Source organism: Cimex lectularius, unplaced genomic scaffold, assembly GCF_000648675.2.
Source record: "Cimex lectularius strain Harlan isolate CLEC.00 unplaced genomic scaffold, Clec_2.1 scaffold187, whole genome shotgun sequence".
In the NCBI taxonomy this organism is placed as follows: domain Eukaryota; kingdom Metazoa; phylum Arthropoda; class Insecta; order Hemiptera; family Cimicidae; genus Cimex; species Cimex lectularius.
Genome location: NW_019392726.1, coordinates 802147 through 822534, shown reverse-complemented (window position 1 = coordinate 822534; position 20388 = coordinate 802147). Strand labels below are relative to the sequence as shown.

General features: G+C 34.3%; 1 protein-coding gene and 1 non-coding gene across 3 annotated transcripts in view; both read left to right on the top strand.

Annotated features, from left to right (window-relative positions):
- LOC106669439 (tachykinin-like peptides receptor 99D) overlaps positions 1-20388 on the top strand; it is a 134159-nt gene that overhangs the window by 82646 nt on the left and 31125 nt on the right. For both annotated transcript variants that reach the window (XM_024226730.1, XM_024226731.1), the window contains exon 2: positions 6278-6493. In XM_024226730.1, the coding sequence (XP_024082498.1) occupies positions 6278-6493 (216 nt within the window). The remainder of the gene's footprint in view (positions 1-6277; positions 6494-20388) is intronic.
- Trnae-cuc lies at positions 4702-4774 on the top strand. The gene has a single exon. It is a non-coding gene; the product is annotated as a tRNA-Glu (tRNA).

The following is a 20388-nucleotide window of genomic DNA, read 5'->3' as shown; positions in this document are numbered from 1 at the left end:
GTACATTTATGACCAAATTTCAGTTTTGCTTATTATTTAGTGAAAATTACAATTTTTTCTGTATTTATTATTAGATTCCATATTTTGTTATATTTTGCAAACCTTTATATCATAATTGTCAAGTTGAGGAAAAAAGTTCCAATTCTGATATTTCTTTAAGTAATAAGGTCACCATGAAATTACGGGGGGAAATAAAACAGAAAATGTTATGTATTTTTATAAAATATTTCCAATGGAATATTTCGATATTTGTAAGGATTTCAGCGCCTTTTCCAATTTTCTGCGGAATTTATTATTATTTTTCGTCGGTCATTTCATATACCTTTACGTTCAAGGTTTGCAGACGCTACTCCGTGTCCTTCATCGAACTAATTTTACACATATTGTGATATTTCTTTCAAGAGATATTTTAATTTACCTTCCAAATGGTTTATAGAAGAAAAAACATTGAATAAAAATAACGAAAACATATGATTGTAGCTTTATTCATTAACTTATTTTTTGGGTAATAGCGTAGAGTGACATTGCTTCGTAGTAAATAGCTACTAGAATAATCTAGAACGCATTTTCATTTGTTTTCTGTTGTCGCATGATATTTCGAAAAGCGCTGTAATGATCAGTCGGGAGAAATCCAGATCAACAACTTTCGACGGTCAAAGTGAAATGACAAGTTACGATGGAATGGCTAAGTCAGAGAAAGAAACCAGTTTGATAAACTCTTTCAGTAGCGAGATGAGTACGGAAAGCGAGAAGTCTTCCCGCGTCCACACGGCGAATTCGCAATTGGTGAAAAAAAGGAAAAAATCTGTAGCAGATAAAATTCTCTTCCATAAAAAGGCTGGAAAGAGAAAATCCGTAGACGCCGTTCATTTGCATACGAGCAAATCGAAACACGGAAGACGTAATTTAAAGGAAGTAGAAAGTTTACCGGACATGGTCGAACACGAAGTGGAGAGTCAGGTTGAAGAATTTTCCGAAGAATCTGAAGTCGAATCGAGAGATTCCCATATTCGTGGGGTGATCAAGAAAGCACTTTTACATACGATCAAAGGCGATACAAGAAAGGAGTCGTTGCTTATAAAACTTCTTGAAGTTAATAAAGAGGTTAAAAAATCCACTTCGGCTCCTCTAGAAGAATCTGACAAGATTGTAGCCGCGGCGCTGGAAAATAGAGCGAAACTCGATGTTAAGATTTCAGAGGGGAAAACCAGTATGAAACATTCGAACGTCAGCTCGGATGTTAGTCGGTTTCCCGAAGAAATCGGTCCATCTTCAGAAGTTCCGTTAACGGACTCACAAGAAGGCCAATTTGTCGAGAATGCTAGCTCGATTCAAGCCAAAGAAGAATCCAGGAAGGCATTGTTGATCGCGAAACTGATCAGAATGGATATTAATATTAAAAAAGTTGAAGAACAAGTCGAGAGAAACGCAGCACATCGAAACTCTGTTTACAAAGAATGGGAAAACAAAATGGACCGTTTATTCGAGGCGATTAGAGCTCGATGCGCATTGAAAAAGAAGCTGGAAGAACAAGCCATGAATAAAACGCTCAAAGCTTTTGAATTACCTAGAAAAGAATTGTACGAGTTTAAGCTAAATTGCGTCGACGCCACGAGAAAGTCATATAATTACCATAAAGCTATGGTAGACTCGTTAAACAAACTAGAAGAAAAACAGGACGCGATGTTAAAACCTGTTGACCGGCTTTATAAGACTCATCTCTCGAATCTGCAAAAAATGGTTAAATGTGAAATTAAAAATCGTGTAAGAACGGCTCGCTACTATACGAAAGGGTTAAAACTCACAAGTCACTATTTGGATGCAAAAAGCAAAAAATTGGCAGTGCATTATAACTCGTCCTTGAAGGTGATACAAGATAATTTCAACGATATCATCGCGGACATAAAGGGCAGTGGTGATTCTCTGTTGAAAGATACAATAGAACGGAATAAAAATTGTTTTATGGATACATTTTGCTGGTATGACGCAAAATTGTCGTTAGAACTCGGTAAGATCTTGACCATCACGCGCTTAATGAACAGATGTAGAATGAAAGAGAACGCGATGAGAAAAACTCGAGAGAACGTGATGAAGGAGCTTAACAAGTTAACGACAAAGTACAACTGCCATCTCAACAATTTATGGGAATTCAAACGAGCAGTGATCGTCGGCACGCAAACTAGAAAATATTATTCCGATGTCGTAAAAAAAGAAAAAAAGCTTCTCACCGAGAAAAATGTAATGGAGATAAATAGGGAATTGTGGGAGACGAATTGCAAATCGAGAAAAGCCGAATGTGTGCAAATGAAAGAAGCAGCGTTGATGGAGTATATGAAAGCGAAACGATCCATTTTCAAAGATATCACTTTTGCCTCGAGAAAAGCCGAAGAATTAAGCATGCACGTTCAGTACTACAACGAAGTACTGAAAGAACAGTTCAACCTGGATGTGACGTCGAAGAACACGTTGACCCGTTATCCTCGCATCTCACATGACATCAGGCACGGCGTCAAAATCGAACTCGGGAAAAGAAAACCTCTGACGTCAGTAGATATCAAAAACGACTACGAGACGGTTTTGAGGGAGGCGGCTTCCTCTCAGAAGATTTGGCTTAAAAGACTGCAAGAGCACTGCTTGTACGACGTCGACGTTGGCCTCGCATTCAACACCTTGTACAATACGCCTAACTACAAACCAGGATTAGTGGCTGTATAAAATATATCGAGTCTTGTTTGAATTTCTTGGAGAATGTAAATAGCTGCATTCAGCGATCGGCATTCTTAATGAAAGGGAGAAAAGGAAAGAACAAACTCTCAAAACCCCACAATAGTTGTCTGTACAGCCAAAAATCAGAGGTCGCTTAGACGCAATCATATGATCAGAAACAAGACGAAACGAATGCTTCATATAACAATAAACTTGTTAATTATTAGTACTTTTATTATAATTTTTACAAAAAAATCTACCAAAACGCATACAAAGTTCTAAATTGTCTTTTCAGCAAAAACTTGTTAAAATCTCGCTGTTAAGAAGTAAAACTCAAATTTCCGTACAAATATTCTCACAGAAAATCACATGTGTTTTTCATGCAAATGGCGGGTTGTAATTGAGTACACATTTCCAAATGCACTCAAAGACAGTAAAAAACGGACACCGGGTGTATTTTGTTATTTATTTTAAACTTTATTTTTATCCCAATTCCTTAAATTCACTAATTTTGTGGTCCGCTTGAATTAAGGTTTTTAGTTGAGATAAAAAAAACAATGGCACGAGCGGGATTCGAACCTACGATCTTCGGCTAGATACGCCGCTGCTCTACCACTTGAGCTATTGTGCCCTCGATCCACTCGGACAACAACTTCCCATCTCAACCGCACCTTTTGAATTTTCCCTCCTTTTTAATCTAGGTCACGATAGCTCAAGTGGTAGAGCAGCGGCGTATCATGCCGAAGATCGTGGGTTCGAATCCCGCTCGTGCCATTGACTTTTCTTATCTCAACTAAAAACCTTAATTAATTGTAATATATTAATTGGTCAAGCGGACCACGAAATTAGTGAATTTAATGAATTTAAATGAAGTATACTTCACTAAAGCTCTCCGTGGCCATTTCATTTATCGCCGAGAATCCAATCCGATTATACGACATTGGAAAAATGGCAAAAAGGAGGGAAAATTCAAAAGGTGCGGTTGAGATGGGAAGTTGGTGTCCGAGTGGATCGAGGTCACGATAGCTCAAGTGGTTAGAGCACCGGCGTATCAAGCCGAAGATCGTGGGTTCGAATCCCGCTCGTGCCATTGACTTTTTTTATCTCAACTAAAAACCTTAATTAATTGTATATTGTCGTTATATTAATAACAACAAATATCGCACAATCACAAGAGGTTAATTTTTGTTACTTACCTATTAAGTACCGCAATTAAGGTTGTTGACAATAAAAACTGTTATAATTTATCAACATTATCTTTCGTTTGTCCGAGATTTAAGGGAAAATACCAAACTTTAAAAATCTACCTTTACCACCCGTAAAAAACCACCCCTTTTGGGTTGTGACAAATTTCTTGCATATATTATTTCTGCTCCCAGTAATTTAAATCGGTTTGTTTGCTCGAACGATAATGGTGGTCAATGAGTAGTGAGTCAATAAGGGCATAAATTTCATTTTTTAAGTAGTAAGTTTTACTAAGATTATTTTTGAACTAAACTAATGTGCTTTCTGCCTGTAGTTAGGTCTAATTAGTTATTTAAAATATAAAATCAATTATTGAAATAAAGGTTTTATTGATTATTAAATATAGTGAAATTAAACATTCAAAAAAATTTTTGGAACTATAAAATAATGTAAAAGTTCAATTATTTAAGGTTTTTAGTTGAGATTAAAAAATCAGTGTCATCAGCGGGATTCGAACGCACGACCTACGGCTAGATACGCCGATACTCTACCACATGAGCTACCGTGACTTCGATCCACTCGGACACCCGCTCGTGACACTGACTTGAATGATATTAATTGGTCAAGAGGTCCACTAAAACTCTTGAATTTAAAAGTTTAAATGAAGTATAACTTCACTAAAGCTCTCTGTGGCCATTTCATTTTTCGCCGAGAATCAAATAGAATACAGGACGTTTGAAAAATGGCTAAAAGGAGGGAAAATTCAAAAGGTGGGGTTGAGATGGGAAGTTAGTGTCCGAGTGGATCGCGGTCACGATAGCTCAAGTGGTAGAGTAGCGGCGTCTCTAGCCGAAGGTCGTGGGTTCGAATCCCGCTCGTGCCATTGACTTTTTTATCTCAACTAAAAAACCTTAATTAATTGTAATATATTAATTGGTCAAGAGGACCACGACAACTAGCGAATTTATAATGTAAAAGTTAAAAAGACAACATTGTTAAAAAATATGAATAAACAATATGAAATAATTATAATTTTTATCTCAATCAATACCTTACATAAAGATTAATTAATTGAAAAAATTTATTTGTTCAATCGGATCACGAAATCTAATAGATTTATAATTAAAGCTCTGTGTGTCATTTACCAGCTAGACGAGAAAGGTATGTGAAATCTGTTACCACCGCACGATTCCCGGCCAAAATTAACTTGGGGTTTGGATAAGACCATTTTTTACTAAAGTTAATCGTTTCGAAATTAAATAGGTGGACTAGTCCCAGGAAAGTCCCACGACTTATACAGGGTGTATCAGCTTCTATGATGGCGCTGCTAATGTGCCGAACGAGACCAGAAAAATATGTTCAGATATTTATAATTTCTTTTCTTTTCTTTTGTTGCTCATGTGGTTAAGGTAATTATGTATCAGTAAATTATTGATCTCAATAAAAGTCGAAACGCGAAGTGATTAGTCACCATTAGTCGATAATTATTCAGAAATTGTGACATGCGGTCTGGTGTGACGTAGGTTTCAGAAAAACATTTTCTTTATCGTGCCAACGTTTCGAACTTTATTGAGATCATCTTCTTCTTTTTTCCACATCCTTCATGTATTAGTTAAATTTAAACAATGTTTGTAAATCCCAGGCCCTGAAGATGATCTCAATAAAGGTCGAAACGCGAGGTGATTAGTCACCATTAGTCGATAATTATTCAGAAATTGTGACATGCGGTCTGGTGTGACGTAGGTTTCAGAAAAACATTTTCTTTATAGTGCCAACGTTTCGATCTTTATTGAGATCATCATCTTCTTTTTTTCACACCAGACCGCATCTCACGATTTCTCAATAAATATTTGAGATGATTGTCCGTGAGAAAGACAATTTTTTATTTAATGTTTGGTGTGTTACACCTAAAAATGTATGACTACTCTGGATTTTGTTCAATATCAACGCTATTACAACCGTTAAAAAGCTGAATGTTTTGCACTTACTTTATATAAAAAATTACTAGATGATAAGTCATTGTAAGTTAGAAAAATAAGGAGAAAATCAAGTATAACTTCTCAAACTTAAGACAGTCTTAAACTTAAGGCTTTGTTTAAGCCATTACTTTTGTAACCCCTGCTTCCGGTAGAGTAAACAAAAATTTGGTGTTTGTCGTTTTCAGCACGATTTAAGGTCCATAAAGATTTTTTTTACTTGTTTATGTTTTTTAAAGAAAGTATTTTCCTTTTTTAAATATAAGTAAGTTATAATAAGAGAATATTTATTTATTTTTTACGAGGGTATTTTGGCTACTTAAGAAACAACAGGTGTTATAATTTTTTTAGAATTGATTTATCAGTTTTCTGCTAGACGAGTTAACCATGAATTTGTTTAAATGTTCTAGGTACATGGCAATCATGCATCCTCTGAGACCTAGGATGGGAAGAAGGATGACCCTGTGCATAGCCGGTAGCATCTGGGTCCTGGGATCCGCGTTTGCAGTGCCGATTCTAATATTCTACACAACCCTCGTCCAGGATTTCCCCAACGGTGACACGAGAGTGATATGCTATGCAGAATGGCCCGACGGCTCGACGACCGAGAGTTATCAAGAATATATGTAAGTAGGACAAAAATGGATTTTACCTTAAGAAAAGTACGTTCATTTCTGGCCAAACCAAAAAGCTACGTTTAATTAAAAATTAAGAAAACCTACTGGAAGATAATACTATAACTCGGACATAACAACTGAAAACATTTTTTGCTTGCAAAAACAATTGGGCATAGCTCAGAAATGGTCGATCCTATCAAAATTTTCCTATGGCAAATGTGGCATAAAATAAGCTCTAGAATCGAATCTCCCAGCTAGAGAGAAAGTTATGTAATACCTGTTACCACCAAGCGACCCCTAGCCAAAATTAACTTGCTGTTTGTAGAAGACCAGGTTTTGCTTAATATTATCTATTAATCTTAAAATTATTATTAAAAAATTATCTTACATTCGCTGGAATTATAGGTTGAGTAAACAATGTATTGAAGAAAATCAATCTTAAAAAAAGAAAAAAACACTTTGAGTAAAGTAGACCAAAAAATGTTTGTATTTTAACAAATTTTAAACCCATTTTTGCACCCTTAATTGATAAAACATGCATTCTTGTGGTTGATTTGGAGAGGGCAATTTTATTTAAGCATTAAGGAGATCTTAATATGAATCCTAATTACTTTTTTCAAAACTAAATTTAACAGAAATCATTCTTTTTTCTAACGTTTTATATAGGTATTTAATTTCATTTTATACAATCCTGCAATTTTTTTGTAGACATTGTTGAGAAAAAAATTGACACCGGCGGAACCATCCCAAAATATTTAATTTTTGAACGCCAAAAAATTGAAAATTTTATATTTTTAAGCTATAAGGGGANTTTTTTGTATTTAAGCTTTAAGGGGATCTTAATATGAATCCTATTACTTTTTTCAAAACTAAATATCACTAAAATCGTTCTTTTTTTCAAACTTTTTATAAAGGTATTTAATCTCATTTTATACAATCCCGTAATTTTTTTGGACATTGTCGAGAAAAAAATTGACCCCGGCGGAACCATCCCAAAAATATTTAATTTTTAAATGCCAAAAAATTGAAAATTTTATGTTTTTAAGCTTTAAGTGGATTTTAATATGAATCCTAATTACTAAAAAATATCATTAAAATCGTTCTTTTTTTCTAACTTTTTATATAAGTATTTAATCTCAATTTATACAATCCTGCAATTGTTTTTATACATTGTCGAGAAAAAAATTGACCCCGGCGGAATCACCCCAAAAACAGTTAATTTTTGAATGCCAAAAAAATTGAAAAGTTTATGTGTTTAAGCTGTAAGGGGATTTTAATATGAATCCTAATTACTAAAAAATATCACTAAAATCGTTCTTTTTTCTAACTTTTTATATAGGTATTTAATCTCATTTGATACTATCTTGCATATTTTTTCATCTTTTTCTCTATTTCTAAATTTCTCGTCTTTTAAGACCCATTGCCAAGACCATTCAAACCCGCGTTAATAGGTTTCGACCTAGAATCTTTAAAAAATCATTAAAATTGATTATCCCATTGATGCTCTTTCCTTGTAGGTTGCGATGTTAGATGAATTTCAAGATATTTTGTAATGTTTAAAATATGTGAAGTCAAGTAGATGCAATTTTAACCCGACGTGACTATAGCTGGTTTCAAAATTTACGAAATGAGACATGAGCCAAGAATGCAAAATTAGATCAGGCCGTTTGTAAAGTTTAAAAAGAAAAACAATATATTTCTGTTTAATCAAATGATTCGCTTGTAATTAATACGATATAGATTTCCACGATCCAAAGTCCGAAAGTATGCCGGTTTTATCTAGAAAACTTTATCCCGCCTAGGCAACAAATATTTCGTGTGTTTTGTGGAATTGAGAAGCCCTGATTCACATTCTGTTGATCCGTGATGGCTTGTCGATAAATTCTCAACTCGATTCAGCTCTTAATAGGGCGCATGGTCTTCTGGAAGAAAAATACCACGCTTTGGCAAACCGCAAAAACGCTCTCGAACGGCGTGACAACAAAAGCGACATATTTCGTCAAGCCACACAAATCGCAGGATCGGAATTCGATCCTCAGGATCATATAACATAACCCACATATCCATCTTTTTCAAATATCCACATTTTATTATAAATAAATAAGCAAAGTACGATTTTTTTAAAGTTTTCTTCTCACTGTCTTTTCATTTTAATTGTTTAAATAAGCCCTGGAATTCTACAAGACACTGTTGTAAAACGTATTTCATTTATTTTAAAATTACACATATTTTTTCCTCAATTTCAGATAACTAATAATCACAGAAAACTCAACTCGTCAACAGTTAAATCAGTCGCTTTTGTGAAATATTTAAGATGAGACTTCCACGTTCGCAGGCCTGTTCTTAGTCGATATAGTAGAATTTGGCGGAGTTGTTTGGGTGGCAATCAATCTAACTAAACTTTACTCGACAGGTTTCAGAGTTTAGGTGTCAAGGTAGCGATCAATTCGCTTTTTTATATCAAATTCAAATGTAAATATCATTAAAATATTTGAATATCGTAAAACAGAATGAAATTTGGAAATGAAAGCTATTGGTAAATTCACTGGTTTTCGTGGTCCGCTTGATCAATTAATATCTTTCAATTAATTAAGGTTTTTAGTTGAGATAAAAAAGTCAATGGCACGAGCGAGATTCGAACGCACGACCTTCGGCTAGATACGCCGCTGCTCTACCACTTGAGCTATCGTGACTTCGATCCACTCGGGCACTAACTTCCCATCTCAACCCCACCTTCTTGAATTTTCCCTCCTTTTTGCGTATCAAGTTGTGGGTTCGAATCCCTCTCGTGACACTGACTTTTTTATCTCAACTAAAAACCTTAATTAACTGAAAGATATATCTTAAAAGTTATTTATATAGATAATAACAAACTTCTATTTAAACGTTCTCCTTAAAGCTCGTTGAAACGTCAAAAACGCGACTGTATCTATTTTATAAAATTAACCAAATAGAAGGTACCCAATTATTGCTACAGACAGAAATGACACATCACTGCCAGAAGGCACTTACGCTACTGTAGATGGCGCTAAGATTATTAATACTACTTCTTAAAGTTAGTGAATTATTTACTGATTTAATATTTATAATTTCTTCTATTAATCTTATGCCTAACATTTTCTCCCTGTCAACAACATCCACACCATCAAAGCTTATTTCATGAAATTCACTAATTTCGTGGTCCGCTTGACCACTTAATACATTACAATTAATTAAGTTTTTAGTTGAGATGAAAAAAAGTTAATGGCACGCACGGGATTCGAACCCACGACCTTCGGCTAGATACGCCGCTGCTCTACCACTTGAGCTATCGTGACCTCGATCCACTCGGACACTAACTTCCCATCTAAACCCCACCATTTGAATTTTCCCTCCTTTTTGCCATTTTTCAAATGTCGTCTAATCTATTTGATTCTCGGCGACAAATGAAATGGCCACGGAGAGTGTTAGTGAAGATATACTTCATTTTAACTTATTAAATTCACTAGTTTTCGTGGTCCACATGACCAATTAATATCTTTCAATTAATTAAGGTTTTTAGTTGAGCTAAAAAAGTCAGTGTCACGAGCGGGATTCGAACCCAAGATCTTCGGCTCGGATTTATTATTAAGTTTAAAACTAAGACTGCCGCAACCAGTCAAACTCATCACCAGTCTAACATAATTACACTAACAGTGAACATACTCTCTCGCATCGGGGTAAATTTCCAAGGAGTTCAGTCGGTCAAAACCGCTTTCATTGACGTTCATTTTCAGTGATAGGATAATAGGGTAATAAAGCTGTTGTAATGATAAATTTTTGTAAAATTTACTGGTTAAAATACGTGACAAACCTGGAATTGGGTTGTTTAAAAACATTACAGTGGGGACCATTATAGCCGAGGGGTTAGCGTTAAAGATTCTCAGCTCAAAATCCCCGGTCGTGGGTTCGAATCCAAGTCTACCTTCAGTAGTTGGTTTCTGTGCCTGACCTTGCTTACATCCCTAAGAACCATGGCCGAAACGGGTGCGACAGAACTAAATCAGTGTTGATAGTCAAACCAGTATTATCAAGTACGACCCATCTACAAATTTAAATTTTCGATCAAATACAATAATGTGAAGTAAATTGTGGATTGTGGTTTAAAATGCACGAAGGATTATTTTGATTTTTAATTAGAACTGTTTAATTGATCTTTGGAAAATTATCTTAAGGATTAGATTATTGTCAAGTAGTTTCTCGTATTCTATGCCCTTCCTTCAATGTACAGTGACAACGTATAGTGTTTACCATTTAGACTGAAGGATAAATGTATTTAGGGTGATTGGATCTGGTTTATTTAATTTTTGTCCTGAGTTTTCATAGAACTTTATGTATTTTTGGCCGGACGTTAGATAAGAATAGAAAAATAGGAATCGTTATCTGAACTGCGTGTAACTCTTGTTAGAGAGAAGACAAAATCCACTGTGCGTTAATTTGAAAGTAACCTAAGAAGCACCCTTGGGAATGTACATATTTGTCTCTAATAATAATATGTACACAAATAATAAATCAATAAGTTGAAGATCAGTGATGCGGCCATCAGGAGAAGCAGATTTTATAATCTAATAACTTACGCCAACCTATATTGATATCATCAGAGCTCTACAGGCAATTACAACTTTATAATTATTAGAAGGACACAATAATTATGAGAAAACAATAAATAACTTACTCATCACAATTTGAGGTGATCTGTGACTATGACAACAGTAGGCCAAGAACAGCTTTGTCAAGGCAATCATGAAATAAGCTACAATTAATTAAGGTTTTTAGTTGAGATGAAAAAAAGTTAATGGCACGAGCGGGATTCGAACCGACGATCTTCGGCTTGATACGCAAAAAGGGGGAAAATTCAAAAAGGTGGGGTTGAGATGGGAAGTTAGTGCCCGAGTGGCTCGAAGTCACGATAGCTCAAGTTGTAGAGCAGCGGCGTATGTACCCGAAGGCCGTGCGTTCGAATCCCGCTGATGGCACTGACTTTTTTATTTCAACTAAAAACCTTAATTAATCGAAATATATTAATTGATCAAGCGGACCTCGAATTTAATAATAAATATAAACAAACTTCTCTAGCTGCAAGAAGTTTTGTTTAATAAAAATATCTTTACGTAAGAATACATTATTCTTGGTGTTTTGCGTATCAAAAGATTTAAAAGAAAGGGAAAACCAAGTACATATTTGCTTTTAATATCAGCCCAAACCCCGTGGAAAAAAAATTGCCTTTGGTCTTCGAACCGCGCCCCCAGTTATGGCCATCGTAATCCTTTTATTGCTCTCCTCCTTTGTCCATTCATCCCAATTCACCTTTCGGGACGGTTAAGGGTTTTTTCCTCAAATTTTAAACGTTTTCTTTTCACATTCAGCCACGCTGAAGCGATCAATGGCCGGTTTTAGACCGAGGCTGGAAAGTGTGGTCGGTAAAACTTTACCATTGAATTGCCCAGGTAGTAATTTTCACGAATTACATGCCCCGTTAAATGTGAACATCCAGGGAGTAATTAATATTGCAGAATTTCATGAACATAATACGAGGTTGAATAATTTTCATGGACTCAAGTTACAATAGTTTATCGACTATAGGATTTCCACAATTAAGTACTTGATGATCTTTCCTCCCGACGGGAAATTTAATTGACCCAGGTAATTTCAAACTTAAAAAAACCTCCCGTCATGAGGAAATAGTCATGACAAATTTTTAATTTGTGAGATTACTTTGTGTGGTCTGCATTGTTCGTTACCGATCTTTTTGGTCAAATTCTCACTGTGTGGCGATAAACAGACCTAAACGGTAATTTTCACAATGAATGGTAAATAAATTTAGAAAAACAACATAAGATTAAAATTATTATAGTATTACACAAATGTAAGGACTGTCAACTTACTTAGGGTCCATTTTGATTTCTCAAAAACTACTTACCTAGAAAAAAAATAGTGATTTTTTGTCATTAGGTCTAATTTAGCATTAGGTTCATTTTCAAATTCTTAAAAAAGTTAAAAAATGAAATATTTTTTTGTTGTTTTGTTCTGGTAAGGACCTACGTTTTGATTTGCGGATTTATCAAGTTAATTAGATTTTATAAAACATATATTAAACAAGTGGTGACAACCATGTGAACATCGGTTCATAAAAAGGTTAGATATAAAGATTTAACTGAACTAGTGTCCCCCTGGTTTTCTCAAAAAATTAAGCAACCTAGAAAAAATTGCACCATTTTGATAAACGGATTAATGAAGTTAATTGAATTTTATAAAAACGATGGTGCAAGCAATGTGAATATCGGTTCATAAAAAGATTAGATATACAGATTTAACTGAACTAGTGTCCCCCTGATTTTCTCAAAAAAATTAAACAATCTAGAAAAAAATTGCACAGTTTTTTTATTATAAGCTCTACTTTTAAACATTAGTACAATTACGCTTTTTTCAGTTTTGGAAAAAGTTAAAACGTATAACTTTTTTATTTTCAAATGGTATTCTCATAAACGAATTGATCAAATTAATTCAATTGTATGCAAATTGGCAAAAACTTTTGAAAATTGGTTTAAAAAAACACCTCTGTTTTTCTAAATGATATTTAATGTTTCATTGACAAACAGCCCAAAACCTGATGATGTAGTTGATCATATTGCGGTAATACTCATACGTTTCCGAGCTCAAGTACAATTCTAATATTGAACATTACTATTCGCTCCCTATACGGAGCCAATAAATGAATGTTAAATGTTATTTCTCTCTATACCGAATTTCAGCAGAATAGACGAAAGCATCAGGGTGCACATTATTGGCATAAGCTACATTAAAATGAAAAAAATATTTATATTTCTATAAATTGATAAAATTGCATTCACCAAGATAATCCTCTCACTTTTCAGTAACACTTTGTAATAAAAACGAAAAAGCTTCTTATCTAAAAGTATGTAAAGTACAGTTGAGGTTTTTTTCAGTAAGAGAAAATCATCGTCTTAAAGTTTTTTATTATAAAGTTCGATTTCCCTTAATAATGAAAACACAACCTTGAATCTAACAGTAATACTTTAATACTCTTGTCTGAAATGGAGAAAGCTATTTTCCCATTTCACCATGCCTAAATCTTCGTCGGAGAATGCCAAGTATTTTCCAATTTTATCCACTCTCGACAGAAAATTAAGGGATTCCTAAATGTCGGTGGAAAATAATGCAAACACGGGGTTTCCAACGGAGGCGAGTTGTCCGTTTATATTCATTATTGACTGATAGAAACTGAAAACGATTGTTAAATGTTAAATGTTAAACCGCGATGTAGCGTTAAAAATATAGATTGTAGGTGGAAAAGGATGAGGTTTGTATAAGAGTTTTTTTTCCAAATCGAAGGCAAGTTCAGCTGAAAAAGGTTTCTTAAAAAAATGATGCTTTAAAAGAAAGTTGAGACTTGATCTGTACGCAGTATAGCGGCTAATCGACTAATCTCTATCTTGACCTCTATCTCCAAGGATTTTTCGATCTCAAACCTATTCCTTTTTACCTTCCAACACCTTTGGTTAACCCGAAGATTCATGATATTCTTCTAACCTAAAATTATTCTTAGCTTTTAACTTTAACAGTCTATTTTTGCCAAATATACGATGAATTAGCTTTTTACTCGATTTAACATCGGTTTTTGTTCTCCTCAATAGACCGTAAAAGTCCAATCTAATTACATAAAAATAATAGAAGAACTATATCGTGACACTAAAGCAAAGTGAAAAAAAATCTTTTGAGTACTTCCGGACAAAAATTGAAAAAACAGAATCAAAAATCATCAAACCTACCAAGTGAAAGAAAATAAAGCATAATATTAGTAGGAAAAGTACTAAATTAGTTGGACATATGACTCAGGAAAATAGCAAAAAAATAGGATACAGAGAAGAATATAGATATTCTAGAGCATAAACTAGAGCCTAAAATATTAGTAAAAAATTAAAATGTACGTCTAGAATAAAAGGGGGAAATATTAAATATGATAGATTCCGACGTTGGCATATGTGGAAAAGAAGCCATGACACAAAAAAACTATGAAAAAAAAGTCGATTCAAAATGCAATGGAAGGTAACATTTTGAACTTGTAAAAAAAGGACAAACAGAGAATCGATGACCGAAGAAAAATCAAAATAAATTATGTGAAAAAAACCATAAATGGAGGATAGAACTGTGTGGTGATTAATCAATAATTATTCAGATATCGTGAGATGCGGTCTGGTGTGATTTAGGTTTAAAAAAAAAACATTTTCTTTATCGTGCCAACGTTTCGATCTTCATTGAGATCATCTTCAGGGTTCAAAGTGTTTGTCTTTTGTGTAACGGTCACTAATCACCACACATTTCTACGCGAGAAGAACGAACAATTACATATGGTTTGTTTTTCATTATGTTGTTGCTATCTCTCCAATTTGGTTTTATTCCTGCTGGAGGTTTCTCTTTAATAATACTAATAATAATTTTCTGTGCTATCGTCATTATCATGTGGTGTAGGGGGATTAATCCCAATACATTCTCTATACCAACTGCGGGTCGATACCAACTACCTCCGTTATACAGATGCAAGCAAGTCTGTATTTTTGTGAGTTCTCTTCGTTTTGTTATTTGCTGAGCCGAGGTTATGTATGAGTTGGTCTTACCATCATGGTGTACATCCAAAACATGGATTCCAGTCTCCATCCCCAGTTTTTTCTCGCTTTCTTCTGCACACCATCAAAATGTCGTTTCCATGCGATGAGCCGATAAGTTCTTAAATTTCTGTACTTTATCCAGTGTGACGCCTAGATATTTGGCTTTTTTTTTATCTCTATCACTGTATTATTGAGTGTTATCTGCGTCATGTGATCCAATTTACGTGTAAAAGCCGGCTATGGTTGTTTCATTTCGGTTGATTCTTAAGCAATCAGTTTTACACCATTCGTCTGTGATTTTTAGCTCTTCTTGTATTATTTCATATAGGTTTTCCTCGAATTTTCTCCTGACGCCATGACTATCATCCGCATGCCTTGACACTCTATCCCTTTACGGTCCAGAGTTTCGACCATTCGTCAACAGTTGACTCCATAGGAGAGGTGATAGTACTCCTCCTTGCGGTCATCCTTTGGTTGTGCTGACCTGTATAGCGTCTCTTCCTATGGTTTTTTTTCAGGTTTTCTGGTTTGGAATATTTCTCCAATCCATCTACATGTAGTCTGGCCTATGTGTTTTTTTTCACTAGGGAGATCTTCAAGGATGAGACGCATTGTCACATCACTTCCTAGTAATAAATAAAATAATAGTTTTTAAATCGTGAAATTGATTTGTAAGGTGTCAGTATTTTCTAAATAAATTAGCGTTTAAATAAAGAATTTAAGATATATACAATATATACACACCAAATAATCGTGTTTAATGTGAGGTTAAACAAGGCAGTAATAAAATAACCGGGCAGTATAAATCTCTTATATGATTTAATAATGGCGTAAACGCAATTCATATAGTTGATATAATGAAAAGCCCCACGGGAATAACCGTTCGGGAAATAAAGAGTAGATTGAATTATCCACCAGGATAAACCCCCATCCGCAGGTTGATCTGATCCATTAAAACGCTAAGCGTTAAAAACCCCGGATGCGAGAGGTTTTTTTCGTTTTTCAAATATTTTGAAATTACCAGAATGCAGAGTCTGAAATGTATTCCGCCGGATTTGGGAAACCGGATCCCCCAGGGCGAAAGGAAGAATAAACATTCGTTGTTTACCAAGCCGGCCGGTTCTTCGGCGTCGCTTCATGAAACGGATCAGGGCTGTTTGACGATTCAGCAGGCCGCTGTCAAATTTCAAATGAATAATTGCAATTCAAATAATTTTTTAACCGCTAAATTGTAAAAAAACATAAATTTTCTTTACTCTCTATAATGGATTTTTTTGTAGCATTGAATTTTACGCCTCGGCCATCAGAAACCTTTATACATTGCTATAATGTGCATACATAGTGTTTCATTTTTTTAGATATTGTTTACGCCAATGTAAACAATTTTATTTATTAATGTTCGTTTTGTAAACTGTTTTAACATGGATGTTTTGGGGGTTTTCAATTTTTTTTCCAGGACCATTTTCGCGGCAACGATTTTGCATTACCGAAGAGAGTGTACTGGTAGGATTAGGATGTTAGGTTAGGTCAATTACAATAAATGGATGAGGTTAGGATTCAAAATTAGCCATCGTGTCAGAAAACTTTTACTGATGTTTTTCACTATACTTTGTTACTATATGTTTATTCGTCAGTAATAAAGTTATCGATATATATAACTCTTTGAATTGAAACTATTGTAACTTAGACAAAATGTGATAAGGAGGTGAAAAAATGTCACAAGCTAACGAAAAGAAGTATCATAGGGAGTACATCTAATAAAGCACAAAATTGCAATCATTTTGGTCTGTGTATTACAAGAATTGATACGTGGAATTGTTCGATGTTTTGGGAATCGATACTTTTATCTCAGTGAATCGATAATTTTGTTACGATCCTTGATACATAAGTCACAATCATTCAGAGTAAAATATTTTATTTTTATTCCTTCAGAATATCGATACTGTTTCGATTATTTATTCAATGATTAGTGTTACTTCAAAGCATCAATACTTTTTTCCGATTCTCCATATTCGTCGTATATCTTTCTTTCTATCCTTTGGAATAACGATGGTTTTGTTTCGATTCTCCATAGGATCGATACGTTTTTACCATCCTTCGAAATATCGAACCTTTGTTTCGATACTTAAGAAAATCTTACCCAAGAATCATATAATATCGATATATTGGGTTGTCCGGAAAATAATGCAGGATTTTGGTATTANTACCCATAATATTGTTACTTGTGTTACGATTATTCATAGTATCGATACTTTTGTTTTAATAATTCGTTGTATCCGTATTTTTTCTTCTATCCTTTGGAATAACGATGTTTTGTTTCGATTCTCAACAGGATCGATACTTTTTCTAACCTTCGGAATGTCGATCCTTTGTTTCGATATTTTTGCTTGGATTATTCATAATATTGATACTTTTGTTTTGATTATTCACAGTAACGATACTTTTGTTTCTATCCTTCGGTCTCAGAGGAGTGATAGGCTTCTCAACCGGTCACAGGCAACTGAGAAAACATCTACATAACATAAACATATTATAACTATGATCCCATTTAGATATGGAATGACACAACCTAACGTGCAAAAAAAACCTTGGGAATTAAACTGTAGCAGCAACAGTCAATGACGTAATACTTCTGAGGAAAAGGATTGAGTGGATTGCACTGAACGAGAAAACTAAGAAGGTACAATAAGCCAGAAGGCTGCAGTAACTGGGGAGCACAAACCCTAGTTTCAATTCTTCAGGGTAGATGCTTCATTATTCGACCCCTGAGCTAATCGATAATTTTGTTTCGAGTATCGCCATCTTTGTGTCGTTTTGTCAGATTATCAATACTTTTTAGTTCAACATCAAATATGTTAATGGATTCTGGGTTTCAGTACAAATCTTTTTGTTCGAATTTCATTTACTGGTATTAGCAAAATTGAAAAAAAACTTGAAAGTTATCTGGCCCTTTGTCGCGATCAACACCTAGTCGGACGTAAAGCTCTCCTATATGAGAGAAATTGCTTTTACGTATTTGTTAAAAGGATTAGACTTTGGGTTTGTTGAAAGCCCTGTCACAGCTGCCATTTAGGCTTATCTTCTCTCTGTGTACCCTGAATTCAAAGCGCTTTACCTAGGCCGTATCGTTTAGCCTAACAGTGCTCTAGTAATAACGAGTTAAAATTTTGTTTATTATCTACGAGATATGCGGTTGTACAAGTTATAACATTGTCTTTAGTACTTGCCAATGTTTCCTAGGACCTTTGATCAATTGCTAATAGGCTGTTGTTAATTTGAGCCAAAACCAATACCATTTACTGCGAGATTTATAATGACAATAAACAAAACAATTTGATGATAAGATCTTGATTAATAAATTCTCTAGTCTTTGTGGTCCGCTTGACCAATTAATATCTTTCAATTAATTAAAGTTTTTAGTTGAGATAAAAAGTTCAGTGTCACGAGCGGGATTCGAACCCACGATCGTCGGCTAGATACGTCGCTGCTCTACCACTTGAGCTATCGTGACTTGGATCCACTCGGACACTAACTTCCTGTCTCAACCCCACCTTTGAATTTTCCCTCCTTTTTTGTAATTTTTCAAATGTCGTGTAATCTATTTGATTCTCGGCGACAAATGAAATGACCACAGAGAGCTTTAGTGAAGGTATACTTCTTTTAAACTTATTAAATTCACTAGTTTTCGTGGTCCGCTTGACCAATTAATATATTTCAATTAATTAAGGTTTTTAGTTGAGATAAAAAAGTTAGTGTCTCGAGCAGGATTCGAACCCGCGATCTTCGGCTTGATACGCCGCTGCTCTACCACTTGAGCTATCGTGGCCTCGATCCACTCCGACACTAACTTCCCATCTCAACCCCACCTTTGAATTTTCCCTCCTTTTTTGTAATTTTTCAAATGTCGTGTAATCTATTTAATTCTCGGCGACAAATGAAATGGCCACGGAGAGCTTTAGTAAAGTGTACTTCATTTTAATCATTAAATTCACTAATTTTGTGGTCCGCTTGACCAATTAATACATTACAATTAATTAAGATTTTTAGTTGAGATGAAAAAAAGTTGAAAAATGGCAAAAAGGAGGGAAAACTCATAAGGTGCGGTTGATATAGGAAGTTAGTGTCGGAGTGGATCGAGGCCACGATAGCTCAAATGGTAGAGCAGCTGCGTATCTAGCCGAAGATCGTGGGTTCGAATCCCTTTCGTGACACTGACGTTTTTAGCTCAACTAAAAACCTTAATTAATTGAAAGATATTAATTGGTCAAGCGGACCACGAAAACTAGTGAATTTAATAAGTTAAAATGAAGTATATCTTCACTAAAACTCTCCGTGGCCATTTCATTTGTCGCCGAAAATCAAATAGATTAGACGACATTTGAAAAATTNGCTTCTTATGGAATGCTCTTAAATGGTGGTTTCAGTAAAAAGTCAATCTGTTATTACGTACAGAATTTTATTGTTACTGATCTTTTAAATTATCAATTCAACCAATTCAAAAGTCAACAATATTATTTCTTGAAAGTAAATATAGGAAAATCGAATGTAAAAAATTGACGGTACAAGCTGCTCAATACCATGAATAGTAAACAAAATTATAAATTGAGTTCCAAATAAAGAAAACGCCGTTATTTTACCTTAAATTAAAACTTCAATTGAAAGAAGGCATGAGCTTCTAAACTTTCAAAATGCTTCAAATAATATTTGAAAATTGCGAATCAAGTTTCATGGTTTATCTTGCTTTGATGAATTAGCAACTCACCCTGCCTTTATGACTTTCTTAATTTATATTTAAAAGATAAATGAAAATACTCCTGTCTAAACTTTACTAAAAGAAGAGTCGTCGTGTAGGGTTTTTAAGTCGTAAATTAATTACTTAATCATAAAAGAGTTTTTTCTGAAAAAATGTATTTTTGAACTTTTGATACTTTTTTCTCTACAATTGCTTAATGTATTTTTGAACTTTTGATACTTTTTTCTCTACAATTGCTTATCGTATCGAATCGATATTTTTCGTCCCATTTTCTGAATTTTCGAAACGAACTGATTTATTGATTACAGTCCAAAATAGGAAACTGTTAACTTGTACATTAAGATTTTTATCAATCATTTTTTGGTTTAGAGCAAATGTTGGAAAAACGAGAGTCATATAAATAAATCTAAGTGATAAAATTTGCCATTTTTCTACATAATTATCTTTAAATTCACTAATTTCGTGGTCCGCTTGACCAATTAATACATTACAATTAATTAAGGTTT